The 16,676-nt window shown below is 37.9% G+C and overlaps 1 protein-coding gene across 2 annotated transcripts in view; it reads left to right on the top strand.

Moving 5' to 3' along the window:
• The window catches only part of LOC139948934 (corticotropin-releasing factor receptor 1-like), a 195,220-nt gene that overhangs the window by 43,405 nt on the left and 135,139 nt on the right, over positions 1-16,676 (top strand). Inside the window, exon 2 of one of the 2 annotated variants that reach the window (XM_071947306.1) lies at positions 16,101-16,148. In XM_071947306.1, coding sequence (XP_071803407.1) covers positions 16,101-16,148 — 48 coding nt within the window. Of the gene's footprint in view, positions 1-15,774; positions 16,149-16,676 lie in introns of those variants that run through there. The other variant, XM_071947305.1, reaches the window with a different exon arrangement.

Raw genomic sequence — 16,676 nt, 5'->3', positions numbered from 1 at the left:
GCAGAGTTCGGTTAAAGCCTTCGGTTACCTTCAAATTTAATAAAAACATATCACCTGTTATCCTGAGCAGTTGCAGTGCCTACAAAAAAAGCAATAGCTCTCGTATAAGAGGCTGCTTTATCTGCACAAATATAGGTGTTCCAGACATGTGCTCGGCAGTGCGCCCATAATTATCTCCTCTTCGTGAGACTTAAGCCTAGAGACCGCTGCCAACTGAAGAGGTTTCTCGGTGCAGATTTCGTCTATCCACATTCATTAAAGTGGTTATCCGATGTTTCCCTGTGAATCGAAGATGCGCGTGGTCCGGCAGGACGGGAATGGAAAGACGATTTTTTTGTCCTCGGGGCATTTTCAGTCAGTAAGAGAAGACGAGAAGGCTGGACCTTGTGTGTTTTGGCTTTGGATGAAGAAAAAAAAATAAAAAGAGATGAGGGTTGAGAAACTGAGAGAAAAAAACCCGAAGTGTCCGCGATGTGAGTTCACCCACTTCAAAGTTTCCGGTTTGGTAAGAGAGGTTCGTGTGCGGACAAGTGCTTGATTGGGTCATAGCCGAGGGTGGAGGAGGGAATGAGGTCAATGGGTCAAAACATTGATCAACAGATGAATTTATTTGTTGATGATTATTGATTAATCTTCTCGAGACAAAACATAGGTGTAATAATCATCATGTTAGTAGGCACAACAAATGAAATGGAGCCGAAAATTGTTTACCATGATTTGTTTTTCTGTTTTCTTTTTTTTTCTTCGCACACTTGAAAAAACAAAAAAAAACAATACATGAAATGAAGTGAAATAATTTGTATTAACATTAAATAAAAAATAAAAAACAACTAATAATTTAAAACGAATAAATTAATTAACCAATCATATTACACTTAAATAAGTCAATAATTAAAACCTGTTGATACCTTTCATAATGACAAGTTTATGACCATAACATGAATCCATACTCACTGTGAATGAAGACGTGTATAAAATTACTTACCTGTAGAAGTTTCAGCTTCATCAGTTCTCAAGTTATTAAGGAAAAAAAATACAAACCAAAGAACAATGTTTTAAGGAGAGTCGCGTCAATCCGCTGTTCTACTAAAATAATGTTCGTCTCTCTGAGAAGAAAATAATGTAAATGAAGCTGTTTTACTTCACATCTCAAAAACTACAGCACCTCATGTGAGCTAGTAATATTTTAGGGGAAGCTTTCTATAATTAGGAGCTTTTAACCTTGTAAGTTTAATGTCAATATGTTAACTGTTGTGTTTTGCGTTAAAAAAAAAATACTAAAACCCTTAAAAAAGGTTAATGGTTTTCCAATGATGCTGTTTCAGAAAGAGCCACGTTTATCAACAGAGACTTTTACGGGTAAGTGTTGCGAACATGGATGTGCGTCACGACCAATAGTCGTAAGACCTCTGTATCAACCGATGTCGCCTTTGAAAACAGACATATGGGAGCCCTAGCATCTTAAAGGCACAACAGAAGATTTCAAAAGGAGTTAAGATTATAGACCATGTGAACCTTAATTGATAGCTGTTAAAGAGCAGTATCCTTACTTGTTTATCCCAACATATTATGCAGGAAATAACAAACCTGTGAAAAGTTTAACTCAATTGGTCATCGAGTTTGCAAGAGAATATCAAAAGCACCCTTGTTTTGGAATTTGAGGTGTTTTTTAGATGCCTAATGAAAGGTTTTAGGTATGAAGTTTTTTACTATTTGAGTGGGACATTACCTCTTTCTAAAAGAAAACTACGTTTCTTCAGAGGGAGTCCGTTCTCACAATTTAAAACAATGTTTTAAACTATCAACAACTCTCAGTTGTTCGTTCCAAGTAAGTTGCTCGTTGCCAAGTAAGTTGTTATGCTAACAATTATTCTACATTAACTACCAATGTCGTCCAGTACAGAGCCTTTAAGTCCACTTTCTTCCATCATCTCCAGTTAATCCACTCCTCTGTCAAAAGTACACACTAGAATAAGTCGAGCTAAAACCGGGCCATGATTCACTGGAGTTTTCCAACAATAAATGTTGAGTAAATACCAAATTTGTCCAGGGCCTTTAAGTCCACTTTCTTTCCTTGTCTCGAGTTATTCCACTCCCCTTCAGATAAAAATACACATTAGACACAGAGTCGATCTTAAACCGGGCCAAGATTCATTGGAGTTTGATGATAGATACAACAGTAATGAGTCTCAGGACCACTTGCATACCTCTACGGCGATATTGCGATTAATTGTGGATATACAGTCCAGGTGGTGAGATATTGCGCTTACTGTCTCACATTGAAAACACAACAAATAACTTCACATTGTGACCGGCTCAGATTCGCCAATAAAAAAAAATAAAAAAAACAGAAAGGGGATACATGTTTTTGTCATCACTAGTAAAGTTTGGCAGAGTCCACGACTGTTGTGCGAACCCGGTTTGGAGTGGAAAGAATTTGATTACGGTTAAAAGGCACTGAACACTTTTTGTAATTACTCCATTGTCATGAGTTATGGAGAGCTGTTGATGGTGTACAACATTGTGAGAAACGGCTCCCTCTGAAGTAATATACTTTTGAGTAGAAAGTTATTTATCACTTAAACATTAAAATACTTCATGCCTTAAGCCTTTTTGTAAGGCATCTAAAAGCACATTAAAATGGGCAACAAATGTATTTGTTGTTTCATTATTCTTCTGCAACTTCGATGACCAATTGAGTCAAGATTTTCACAGATTTTATTATAAAGTTTATACGCTCGGATACACCAATAATTCAGAGTACTGGTCTTTGAGAATCATTACAAATGTGTCCAGTGCCTTTAAGAATGCATGAGGCTGGTATTGAATTGACAATCCCCTTGTTTTGATAGTTGATCATAGTTTTCAAAGTGACTCCCATTCGTAAAATTCCAGTTACTGTTCGGTGCGTGTGATTAGTATAAAGGGCAGATGGGGAAAATTTGTGGTATTTTGTCTTAGATCAAACAAACATTGAATTGACACACGGTCAGAGTTTGTCACGAGAAAGAAAATTGGTTTGCATAATCAATAGAATATTGTTTAACATCACTTGGGTCGATTTCACAAAGATAGTCCCAACTAAGAACTAGTCCTAGGAGATATTAAAAACAGTACTTAAGGCCAGTCCTAAGTTAGGCCAGTCCTAAGTTAGGACGAGTATTCTCGTCCTAACTCGAGATCCTAGCTCGTATTGAAATCAACCCCTTGACACCACGTTTGGTTTGTGTCAAAGAAAAACAGTACTTTTAATTCCCCAATCACACAATATGTTTGCCGTGTTACAGACATTTTGTTGCCATCATCTTTGTCGTGTTCCCTGTATCAAAAACAGTAATGATTGCTAGTATACAGTGCAATGAAAATGGAACCATATTATTGTTTTTCCTCCCATGCAGACGCGTTTTTTTGGTGTATCGTGTAGAATTAGAAAATTGTCTGCTACTGATATATTATGGCAGTTAATCGTGTAAAACATCGTGTATAGTTTGTATATTTATCATGAAATGAATAAATTAAAAATCAAACAACCAATTGATGAATAATTTGCGGAGGAAACTAATCCCTCTCGGGGTCAATAACTAATTGATGCTTGGTTTGTTACTAATACAGAGTGTCATTGTGTAAGCTGCGTAAAAGCCGTGCCTTTGAATAATGGTATCTCCATAATTAGTGAGCAGATTCTTGTCGGGAATTGACATTTTGCATCAATATTGGTTTTTGTCAAATACCTGTATCCGCACATTGTTTTATTTTTTCTTCGTTTAAAGGAACACGTTGCCTTGGATCGGTCGAGTTGGTCTTTGAAAAGCGTTTGTAACCGTTTTTTATAAAATGCACATGGGTAGAAAGATGTTGTAAAAGTAGAATACAATGATCCACACAAACATGCCTCGAAATTGCGTGGTTTTCCTTTTACCTCGTCGACTAACACGTCGGCCATTTATGGGGGTCAAAATTTTGACTCCCATAAATGGCCGACCATGTTAGTTCGCACAGTAGAAGGAAAACCATGCAAATTCGAGGCGAACTTGTGTGGATCATTGTATTCTACTTTTAAAACATCTTTCCAACCATATGCATTTTATAAAAAACGGTTACAAACGCTTTTGTTTTGACCAACTCGTCCGATCCAAGGCAACGTGTTCCTTTAATCTTTGTAGTTTACAAAAGTATAACAACTGCCATATAGAGATATGTACAACTAAACCCATGCCACGAGAAATATATAATTATGTGAACAAGGATATTGCACCCAAACACTTAAGGAGCCAATAAAGGATGATCTCAATATTTCACCTATTACCTTTTTATGGCGAAATAGACATCGTAGATACCGGTTAATAACCATTTTATTCTCAAAATTTGCATTTAGTTACGAACAACTCGAGTAAAAAATGCACTCGGCCGCGCGGCTTTTTCAGCCGAGAGTCCAAAACGGTTTATCTATTATATTGACGCCAGTGACGATATTCCCCTAATTGTGTGTGAACACAGCTTTGGCAAACTGGGGGCGCTATTTTTCACGCCAAATAGCCGCCACTGACGTCAAGATTCCTTTGTCGCGCAGGTTTGTTTGACCCCGCGTTTTTTATAATTTTGCTAGAAGCGTTCTGTAGAAAAGAAAAACAAAATCTATTTCCTATTGACCCCAGCTATTATTGAAAACTGTAATATCTATATATTTTAGATCATCATTTAATGGCTGTTTAAAAATCACACATTAAAAACATTAAAACAAAAGCAAAACCAGATGATGACCCATTTGCCAATGAAATAGCATTTGTGTTTAAAGGCCCATGACACCTTTGGTTATTGCCCGTGGTCAGCCATATAATAACCAAATCTGTGAAAATTTAGACCCCAAATAAATGTTAATCGAAGTTGCAAGGGATTAGTGAAAGGACAAAAAACACCCTTGCACAATTGCGTGCATTTCAGATACCTTAAAAAGGCTTCAGGTCCGAAGTATTCAAAATTCAAGCAAAAAATTACATCTATCTCCAAAACTACGTTACTTAAGAGGGAGCGGTTTCTCACACTTTGTAATCCTTAAAATAGCTCTCCACTGCTCGTTATATACCATTTTTTTTTCTTTGTTTTCTTCTTTTTATATATATGCTAATTATTTATTTGATTAAATACCGTAGTGTCCAGTGGCTTTAAAGTGGGTTGGTTTAACTCGAGTCAGGAGAGGGCAAAACTGGAGACTGCCATTAACTGGAATACCGACAGGAACTCGTTCACACCTCTTGAAATAGCTATCGATATCTCCAGAGACCCCGTATAATAGGGTGATGCATTGATACTCTAACCCATTACTTTACCTGTCGAGTGTACAGTGTGAACGCGTATGAATGCACATACTTCAAAGAGGGTCGCCCCACCTATTTAATTCAAGTGGGCTTTATCTGTACATTCAGCCTGCTTCAATGTAAGAGTCTAATTCACTATGCCCCAGTTGGCATCATCAAGAACTAAGTGAATCCCCCACTTTCCCTTGTGGCCTGCGGTTATATCTAAATTTAAACAGTTTTTACATTAGGTGAAGTGGACACAGTCACACATACGCTGTATCTTCACTTGTAGTGGTACAGTTCTGGCCAGAATAAACCACCCACACGCACACTATCATCTCCACGTTGGCATCTAAACCAACTTAAACCAACTTGACGGTGGCGCGCAATTCAAGTAAATCAATACCGTAGAAATTCACCTGTTTCCGGTTATTTGAATGAAACCTTCTGGACCAAAAACTAAAGGGGAAAGGACCTGCAGGGTATACGTTCCGGAGCAAATGCTTTCAACAAAGCCTGCACTTATCCATATGTAATGTTGTTTATGGTGATCATGAAAGAAACAAAAAAAAGAAGAAGAATATTTGCACTTTGTTGACCAGCGGGTGCCCATCAGAATAATCGATGGGAAACGGATACATAAACGCGTAAATACATACACCCGAAGTGAATAATGTAAAACGCATTAATATTTCCTTTTGTTGAAGTGTGAAATATTCCGTAGTACAGTTATTCGTTTCAGTATTTCCACTTATGTGACAACGGAAATGTAACAGAACATTGAACTGTGGGTTAGTAATCATACTTTCATATAGAAAGGTTTGCGGTAACACCATGTAATGACTATCTCTAATGAGTTGGGGTGGTTCTGAAAAGAACCGTTGGTTTCAACTCGACGTTTCGATCAGTATGCTCTGATCGTCTTCTGGAGAAAGCTTCTGATCGTCGTCTGCTTTCTCCAGAAGACGATCAGAGCATACTGATCAAAACGTCGAGTTGAAACCAACGGTAATTTTCAGAACCACCGCAACTCATTAGAGATAGTCATTACATGGTGTTACCGCAAACCTTTCTATATCGTATTTCCACCATGCAAAGTTTCAAATCCAACTTTCAGTATTTGTTTGGTATCCTGATTTTCTTGTTGTTACCGTTTTCTGATGGAATTAATATCTATAACATGCTCTTGCAGCAATATGAGTGGTTTACCAAATGCGTCCGGAAAAGTATATAGCTCATTCAAAAATGCTTTCAGATCTTACAAAACGTAACAGTTTGTCACTTGAAAAGTAGAACATGCGACAAGATGAACGATTGCGTGGCCATCACCCAATTGCTATGTAATCGGTTTGTATGTTGTGTTTTATTTAGCTTCTTGTTGTAGAGGGATGGGGGCCTGGGGCTCTGTCAAAGCTCGGGCATGATGTGTAGTGATTGATGCCTTGAAAACTAGAGATGTTAAAATTTGATCATTATTTATAACAAAATCGTAAGCCCACTACAATTTTTCTGACAACATGACATTCTTCTGGCATCTCACGCAAATTGTCCTACTTCTTAGTCTGACAGCTCCCCTCAAGAAAAAAAAATTAACTGGACAAACGCGGAAAGATTTCCTTGGCAAGAATTGTTTTGATTCTGGTTTATTGTATGCGTTTTGACGGCGTTTTGACGGGTACGTTATGTAGCTCATCGGTTATTGTCCCATGTCATTTCTTGAAGGTTCTGCATTAGTTTCTACAGACTTTACATTTCCCATTCATGTCTCCCATTACCGGAATGTAATCAGTATCATTAAATCATCCCCGCACGAATGAAATTAGAGCATTGATTCTGCACGGAATCACAGTATAACTCATATGGGGGATGCACAGATTTCTCTAATGTATATTAAAGGCACTGGACACTATTGGTAATTACTCAAAATAATTGTTTGCATAAAAACATAAAATGGTAAGCGAGCAAGGTAGAGCTGTTGGTAGATAAAACATAGTGAGAAACGACTCCCTTTGAAGTAAAGTAGTTTTTGAGAAAGAGGAAATGTCACACTTAAATAATAAAATACCTCATCTGAAGCTTTTTATATGCATCTGAAAGCACACAATGTAATGCAACAAGGTGGTTTTTCTTTCATTATTTTCTTGTAACTTCAATGACCAATTGAGAAAAAAAAAATCACAGGCTTGTTATTTTTAAGCATATGTTGGGATACACCAAGTGAGAAAACTGGTCTCTGACATTTACCCGGTGCCTTTAAAGCCATTATACACTTTCGGTAAACAGTATTGCCCAAGTCCCACACTTCGTGTATCACAACTTATATATAAAATAACAAACCTGTGAAAATTTAAGTTCAATCGGTCATTGGAGTCGGGAGAAAATAACAGGAAAACCCACTCTTGTTTCCGCACGTTTCGCCGTGTCATGACATGTGTTTTCAATAAATCCGTAAATCTCGCTTTTGAGAATTGATATTGTTTTAATGTTTTCTCGAAAAGTAAAGCAATTCATGGCACAATATTTTCAGAGAAGTCTTTCACCAATACCTTCTGTAAACCCTGGAAATTATTTGTAAATCTGTGATTTTTTTTTCCCCGTACCGAAAGTGTCCGGTGCCTTTAAGGTGTGCTGTCCGTGCTGTGCATTATACACTCACCCATATACAAAACTAATGGTAAACCTATATATCTTTTTCCCAAGCGTTACACTTGGTTTCCTCCTGATAGCTCCAGCAAATTTGAAGGAAGGTTATCCATAATTAAGAGCTTTCTTGATAATGATTGATGACAACAATATGAGATTTGGTACAATGCTCTATAAATTAATGGGCTCTAGTCACACTTTATTTTGTAGCATGCGTCCCCTCACAACGCTGCATGCGTGGGAGAAACATTCATGAACTAGTAATGAACATGGATTTTTGATAGAAAATGTTGGATATGCTCATTGTCTTTGATGGCATACTCTTGCATCCCCATTTGCAGAATTATGCCAAGGTTTGATTAGCTCTTGTTCTGAATGTAAATAGCTATACAGAGATGTACTATCGAGTAATGTGAATTGTGATAGATGATGATATCATTCGATATGTGTGTTATAGGCCTATATAGCTGTTGATGACTGACTTGGAAGAAAAACAACCTTGTCACACGAAGTTGTGTACTTTCGGATGCTTGATTTCGAGACCTCAAAATTGAATTCTGAGGTCTCAAAATGAAGTGGAAAACTACTTCTTTCTCAAAAACTATGTTACTTAATACGAAACACTTTGTCCAGAAGCGAGATATGCCAAAATTAGATTAATTCTTGTTTTTAATGTATTGCCATGTGATCTACGGAAATGTGTCGAGCACCGTGACTTGTTTTAGAAGACGATTTCGTTTGATAAATGGATAGCTGTTGATGAGTGCCTTTTTGGTACGAAGCAGTCTGTCCAGAAGATGTTTAAAGGCAGTGGACACTATTGGTAATTACTCAAAATAATTATTGGCATAAAACCTTTCTTGGTGACGAGTAATGGGGAGAGGTTGATGGTATAAAACATTGTGAGAAACGGCTCCCTCTGAAGTGCCATAATTTTCGAGAAAGAAGTAATTTTCCACGAATTTGATTTCGAGACCTCAGATTTAGAACTTGAGGTCTCGAAATCAGCAATCTAAACGCACACAACTTCGTGTGACAAGAGTGTTTTTTCTTTCATTATTATCTCGCAACTTCGATGACCGATTGAGCTCAAATGAGTGTCCACTGCCTTTAATGCCGAAGTTTTTATTGACTCTTATTCTGAACTTATTGTACTATAGCTCTGTGTATCGAACACTTTGAATTTTATGGAAGACGATTTTATTTGATATAGATAGATACATGTTGTGTGAAGGAAATGTGTGTGCACAGAGTAAATAATCAAACTACAATTTTACTGATATACTTTCTGTGAAATTGTAATTAAGTTTTGCCAATGTTGATAATTATTCTAACACATCCAACAATCGGAGATATACCGCACAAAGATGCAAACCAAAGCTAGACGATCATCCTTTCCCCATCTAAACCCATATCGCTGCAGCTACAGTTAAATCTGAATAGCAAACACTTTCTCTGCAAATACAAAAAAAGTAAAAGTAAACACTAAAACTCGAGGTCTAGGTGATAAGCACACAGTCTCAGAAACCGGAGACTTTTTCTGTTTGCCTATACTCCATCAAACTCGCCCCTCATACTAAGGTGATTTCGCTTTTCAGTGTGTAATGTAAACTACATATTAAGAGCCCCTTCTGTGGGTTTGTTATTTATTTAGGAAGAAATTGTATGTTTTTAACCGTTTCAGTTTCGCATAAATAACCGATGGGCTTGTTTTGTTGTTTTTGCGACATAGTCATTCGTGACCTGCGAAGTTGACCTACTTCTAATTCATTTGGGTGCATGCTGCAGTATTACTGTTTTGGAAACTGCCAGAACCCCACTTTGAAGGCAGTGGACACTATTGGTAATTACTCAAAACCACTGTTACCATAAAACCTTTCCTTGTAACAAGTAATGGGGAGATGTTGATAGTATAAAACAGTGTGGCCAATGGGTTATTAGGGAGATAACCGGTAATAGAAAAAAAAAATCGTCTGGCCTGGGGCATTTTCGTTTGGACTAGTGCAAGTATTTTAATGGATGACTAAACAAAATCTTTTCCTTGTAAAGGATTGCCGTGGAGCATTGTTGCTGTTTTTTATGTCAATTAAATTAACGTAGCAATCTGTTATTGTTTATTTTTTATTATTGTATTATATATATATACCCTTTGGACTAAACATAAACACTGATGTTAAATAACTTCCCATTACTCTCCACTTCACTCCTGCTTGAGAACTTATATAATGAAGGTATTTTGTAAATAAAATATATTTTTTTTTTTTTTTTAAGTTGTTTTTTAAATTCACTACCATACCCATCTCATGATTGTCAATTCGGACTGTCGGACCTTATTGTCAGTTCGGACTATCGGACCTGGTTGTCAATTCGGACTATCGAACCTTATTGTCAATTCGGACTATCGGACCTTATTGTCATCGGACTATCGAACCTTCGGACTGTCGGACCTTCGAACTATTGAACCTTCGGACTAACGAACCTTCGGACTAACGGACCTTTGAACTATTGAACCTTTGGACCATCTAACCTTTGGACTATCGAGCGGTAACCGTTTTTTCTTCCATTATTGTCTCGCAACTTCGATGACCAGTTGAGCTTAATTTTTCACAAGTTTTATGCATATGCTGAGCTACACCAAGTGAGAAGACTTTCACAATAACCAAAGGTGTCCAGGTGTCCAAGTAGAAATTATAGATTCACACGAATATCCCTTGATTTTTTTTTTTTTTTGTGTATATTCAGTACCAAACCAAACACAGTCCGCTATTCTGTTAAACAAAATGTATGACTGATCAAAACGGTTAACGGTATTGAGTTCCCTGTTTGGATTCCCAAAAGCAAATCTGCATGCAGCATCAGAGTCCAGCTTTCTCCAGAAGACGATCAGAGCACACCGATCGAAACGTCGAGTTGAAACGAACGGTTCATTTAAGAACCACCCCAACTCATTTAGAGAAAGTCATTACATGGTGTTACCGCAAACCTTTTCATATAATATTGTTGCAAGTTTCAAGTCTTACTAAAGAAGCAAATCATATTCTGTGACCACATTTTTCAGTAATTACACAACCACAGCACAATTTATGAACCACTCTTTTTTGCGATTTGAAGACAGTGTTCCCTTTTAATGTATTCATCAGTCTCCAAAATCGATATAAGAGACTTATTTAAACCTGGGCTTTGTTCTCGGTCTGCGGATTTTTTTTTTTCTTCTTCTTCTTACACTATTATTCCACCTGAAAAACACAAACGTTGCATAGTCTTCAAAACAATTGTCACCAATGTGAATGGAAAAGACAAGAAATGTGTGAACGTCAAGGTCATCCCTGACGCGTTATATTGGAGACTACCGCGTGTGCGGCACATAATTTTTAATAATAATAACAATAAATGCTTATAATAGCACATTTCAGTACTGCAAGTACTCACAATGCGCTTTACAAAACAAATAAACAAATTTATACAATAGAAAGCAACAAATAAACTAAACAATACAATATTACAAAAACGGTTTAGTGAATAAGTGAGTTATGAGATGGGGTTTGAAGAGGTCTGGGTTTATCTAGGAACGGAGGGTAGCAGGAAGAGAGTTCCAAAGGGTTGGTGCGCTGAAAGCAAAGGTTCTTTTGCCATACGTTTTTGTTCTGTATGGGGGAACTTGTAGGAGAAGCTGTGAAGAGGATCTGAGGGACCTTGTCGGGGTGTATGGCGTTATCAGTTCAGAAATGTAATGAGGGGAGAGACCATGGACAGCATTGAACGTGAGGAGCAGGACTTTGTACTGTATGCGAGCATTGACAGGAAGCCCGAGCCCTATAAATGTAGCCTGACCTAGGTACATGTTTGGGGCTACATTTAGGGCTTGGGCTACATTTAGGTGCCGCACAGCCTGGTCCTAATGGAGGACCTTGACCACTCAACTACATCGACGTGTTCGGGAGAGAAACTGAGTCTGAAATCGTGGACCTTCCAAACATGATGAGGGATAAACACCTCTGGTGTGACGTTGTGCATGAAATCTCGATTGCGACCTCTAAATTTTGACGATGACAGGGAAAGCATACTCTCTAAATGTATAATAGTGAAAAACATTTCGAGTTGTCCCCCATATGATTCTTTTAGAGGGGTGTCACTCCGGAACTCCGGAACTGAGTGAAAAATCACTCAAAAAGATGCAAACTTCAATCTAAATGAATTGAAGACCACTCTAAAAAGAGTCGTCCTTCATATGGCTCTTCAAAGAGTGCTTCTTCACTCTTTTACATTAAGAGAGTACCTTTAGTTGTCGGAGTCGTGTCATTGTTTTATTCCGTATTTAATAAATAAACATAATAACACAAACATTTGCAAATTTCATTTCGAAAAGTGGTGGAAGTTTTTAGATATTATGGCCGAAAATCCACGCCAATGTTTCAAAATCCAAATCCAAAAGTGAGATTAGTCCTTGACAAATACAAATAGTTTACACTGCCTTGGATGGTTGAGCGCTTTCTAAATAAAGGTTGTCGACTGTCTTGCATCGATGCAGCGTTTCCTTTTTTCTTTTTTTTTCTTTTTTTGTTTAAGACTGTAGACTTACGAATAATGTATAAGGATTTCCTGTCAGACACGACACGCATGAATAGCAAAGTAGCAGAATATATGACTATTAATCTCAGCAGACTGTTTTTTAGCAATTCACGTATAAAAGGGTCTGTATGCTGTTGGTTTTAAAACCATCGAATGTTTTAATCTTGTAAACCCAACCCATAAAAATGTCATCTCACAAGGTGGTTGCCTTTTTAAGATACCGCCGACGATCCGGAGTAAATAGGTCCACGCAGAAAAAGTAATCCCTAATAGTAATTCACATTCTTGGGCGGGGGGGGGGGGTACTTCTTATCCCACGTATGTTTTTACTTTTATTTTTAGAGTCATTATCAAACTCTGACCCGTATAAAGGCATAAGCACTTTTGGCAATTACTCAAAATAATTGTTCGCATAAAAACGTAGCTGTACGTAGGAATATATAGCATTGTGAGAAATCGCTCCCTCTGAAGTATCGTAGTTTTTTGAAAAATAGGTATTTTTCTCACTTAAGTTTTAGTTTTAAATACTTTAGACCTGGAGTCTTTTATTAAGTATCTGAAAGCAAACAAATTTGTGAAACAAGGGTGTTTTTTCTTTCATAATTTTCTTGCAATTTCTATGACTTATTGAGTCAAAATGTTCACAGATTTGTTGAATTATGCATACGTTGGGATACACCAAGTGAGACAATTGGTCTGTGACACCCACCAAAGGTGTCCAATGCCTTTAAATCACAAGACTTAATTGTTGCATAACTACTTTACCATCCACACCTCGTCCATTTTAAGTTCATTATGTCTACGTCCTTCCCCCATATGTTTAGTTGCCACTGAGACAAAATGTGTCTGATCGCAACGTGATATGTTTGGTTGTCAGTTGGAGATGTGTGTGTCCTTGCAATTAAAAGGGGTATCAATTAGATTGGTGCGAAGTCTGAAATGTATCTAATATCTAGTGATGCGAGGGGTCTGTTGATATATATTTTAGATAGGTCATTTGTCATTGGTTGTTATTGACACACATCAGTTACAGTGCTATCAGCACACATCGTCCGTGTATAATTTATTTATGTGTAAACCAAAATAAAAATTCTACATCCCCGATGCAAATTTAACGTATTATTTAAAAGTTATAGGAATGAATGAAATATAATTGTAATTCTATGAATAATAATGAAGTACAAGTCGAAGAGAGGTTGCATTACTTTCCTACTTGGTGGCATGCGGATCACAGAATACATTCAAAGATTGCATTGTTATTCAAACAAGTTCATGGGGGCGATGCCCGTATATAAAGGCCCGGACACAAGTCCTGCGCCATCTTTTCTTCGTGTGTAACAGCACTGCTGCCAAATACAGGATTCGAACTGCCTCTAGCTGCTACTGGGCAATCTCAGTGGTCTATTTGGTAAGACACTGCTCTAGATTAGCAAAGGTCGTGGGTTTGAATCCCACCTGAGTAATATGCCTGTGATTTATTTTCTCAAAACTCGCGAAAGTACTGAGTATACAGTGCTAACACACATCGGTTTATATTGGTTAAACCAAAATGACTATTTATTGTTAGGATCTTACGACACGAGACAACTTGTACATGCAATAGGAGGCAACCAACTGCAGTGCAATCTACAAGGCTACTTTGGTAACACATGGGTATATTTGTTTTCGAGCATTGTCTTACGATCCACATATTAGAAGTATGTGAACATAGTGTGAATGAATTCTCTTCAGTTGTTGCATGTAACTCGTTTTGCCTGTAAATTGCCGCGTGTGACAAGGCCCTTAAAGTTATGCTCAATGTTTGCTTATGTCAACCTCACACATGTCGAAATTGTACATACATATATAAATGACAGATCATTACGGGCGGTTTATGTCAGTATAACCAATATTTGCTCTTCGAAGTTTATGAGATTAAAATGATATCAACGAGCTATGGCTTAGATGATTATGGGTGCTTTTTCAGTATATTCAATCCCATGTTTAATTTGACATAGTGGTGAAGGTCAGAGGCCAAGTGATGTCACCACTGTGCCTATGACCAGAGGCACTGGACACTATTAGTATATAGAAGAGTTTGCGGTAACACCATGTAATAACAATCTCTAAATGAGTTGGGGTGGTTCTGAAAAGAACCGTTGGGTTAACTCGACGTTTCGATCAGTATGCTCTGATCGTCTTCCGAAACATTAACACTTTGGATTAAACGTCAATGGAAGACGATCAGAGCATACTGATCGAAACGTCGAGTTAACCCAACGGTTCTTTTCAGAACCACCCCAACTCATTTAGAGATTGTTATTACATGGTGTTACCGCAAACTCTTCTATATCTTATCTCCACCATGCAAAGTTTCAAATCCTACTATTAGTATAGTTGCTCAAAATAGTTGTTAACATAATAGCTGTAACTTGGCAACAAGCAAGGGAGAGTTGTAGTTAGTATAAAACATTGTTAGAAACGGCTTCCTCTGAGGTAATTTAATTTTGGAGCAAAAGGTAATGTCTCAGACAGATAATTATCAAAACACTTCAGGCCTGGAAAATATAATGCGGCTGAAAACACACATCTGTGCAACAAGGGTGTTTTTTTTTTCGTTCATTATGTTCTCTTTGCAGCTTCACTAACCAATTGAGTCCAAATTTTCACTTTATTATGCATGTGTTGGGATACACCAAGTGAGAAGACTTGTCTTTGACGACTACCGAAGATGTCCATTGACGTTTAATCCAATGTGTTAATGTTTTTAATGACCAAGCGTGTCACTGTGCCTATTGAATGCACAAATAACATTTATTTTAGGGGCCTCACCTGTAATGTTAAAGATCTGAAGATTGAACGTGATACCTAACATTCATCACGTATACAGTGCCTATAACATCCAGACTGAACATCTCGTGAACTTACGCTGTCAACGCATTGTAACGATCCCCTGCTCATTTGAGAGAACATAGAAGCCACATGTGCATGCTAGTCTTTGTTAAAGACACTCCTGTTACTATCACTATAAGGCGCATTCTCACCATAGACTGCTATCACACCGAGAGTATTGAGCCAAGACTAGCTGATCGATCGTAAGTTAATCAAAGATGAGGTAACAACTGCCTGAGAGCTGCATCAGCCAGTCTTACTCAATGGCCAGGTGGAGTGGCTGCATTCTCGCGCACTGTTATAATTTCAATCACTGCGCACACCTTGCGCAATTATGCAGGCCTGTGCAGTGGAATATTATACACGAAGCTTCAGTTGGTGGTTAGATTCCGAAATGATATCACAGTAAAGCTACGAGTGCACATTGATGACCTTACCCCGGTTCTGGTCGGTGCTCGCTATAGTCGCCGCAAATCCAAAGTTCAAATATTGACTCTTTTTGGGACTGGACTATAGGTGGACATTGGTTAGGCCAGAATTTGACCATACAGTGGTCATCTCATGACCGAAACCCACTATCAGAACCCACTGGGCGAGCCCTAAGTCGCGGGTTTTGGTGAGGGACATCTGAAAAGCAGGGGTGCACCCACATGTTCAGGCAGTGGAGGACCTTTTTAAATTTCGTTGGATAACTTTGGAATGTTTCTTTGCACCCTTCAGGCCTCCAGACGAGAAGCGAGGATGACGAAATCACGGACATTTCCTCTGGTGAGTTCAATATTTTATATGGTGACGTTGTTATCTTGTCTTTGTGTGTCCGACTGTTTGTTGTGTTTTTTTCAGAAGCCAGACCGCATGTATACTATAACTAGTATCTATATGCTATTCATAAATGTATGAATGGCTCATATGAATCAGTTATGATATCGTTGCTGTGTTTTCGCTAAGTGGGACAACCACTGTATCACCATGTGTGAAAAGGAAATAAACCGCGCGGCAATTTGTTCTAAGGAAAATGGCATGGGCCATTATTGGGTACCGTTACCTTTGGCCTCATTTGTTCGAGGTGGGGGTTGAGGGTTGTCGGTACAATACTTTAACATACTTTTGTTGATAATATGGACAATTCCTAAACAGGCAGACAGTCGTGCGTTTGCAAGGGTCGAACTTATGTTCCTCTTTATTGTTATGTTTAAAAGAATGTACATATGTATCCCTACTGCGGTGTTGCTATGTTAAAGCCATTATACACTTTCGGTAAACAGTATTTCCAAGTCCCACACTTCGTGTATCACA

The sequence above is a fragment of the Asterias amurensis genome, chromosome 16, assembly GCF_032118995.1.
Source record: "Asterias amurensis chromosome 16, ASM3211899v1".
Taxonomy (NCBI): Eukaryota; Metazoa; Echinodermata; class Asteroidea; order Forcipulatida; family Asteriidae; genus Asterias; species Asterias amurensis.
The sequence above is the reverse complement of the archived record's forward strand: the minus strand, read 5'-3'. Positions and strand labels throughout refer to the sequence as shown.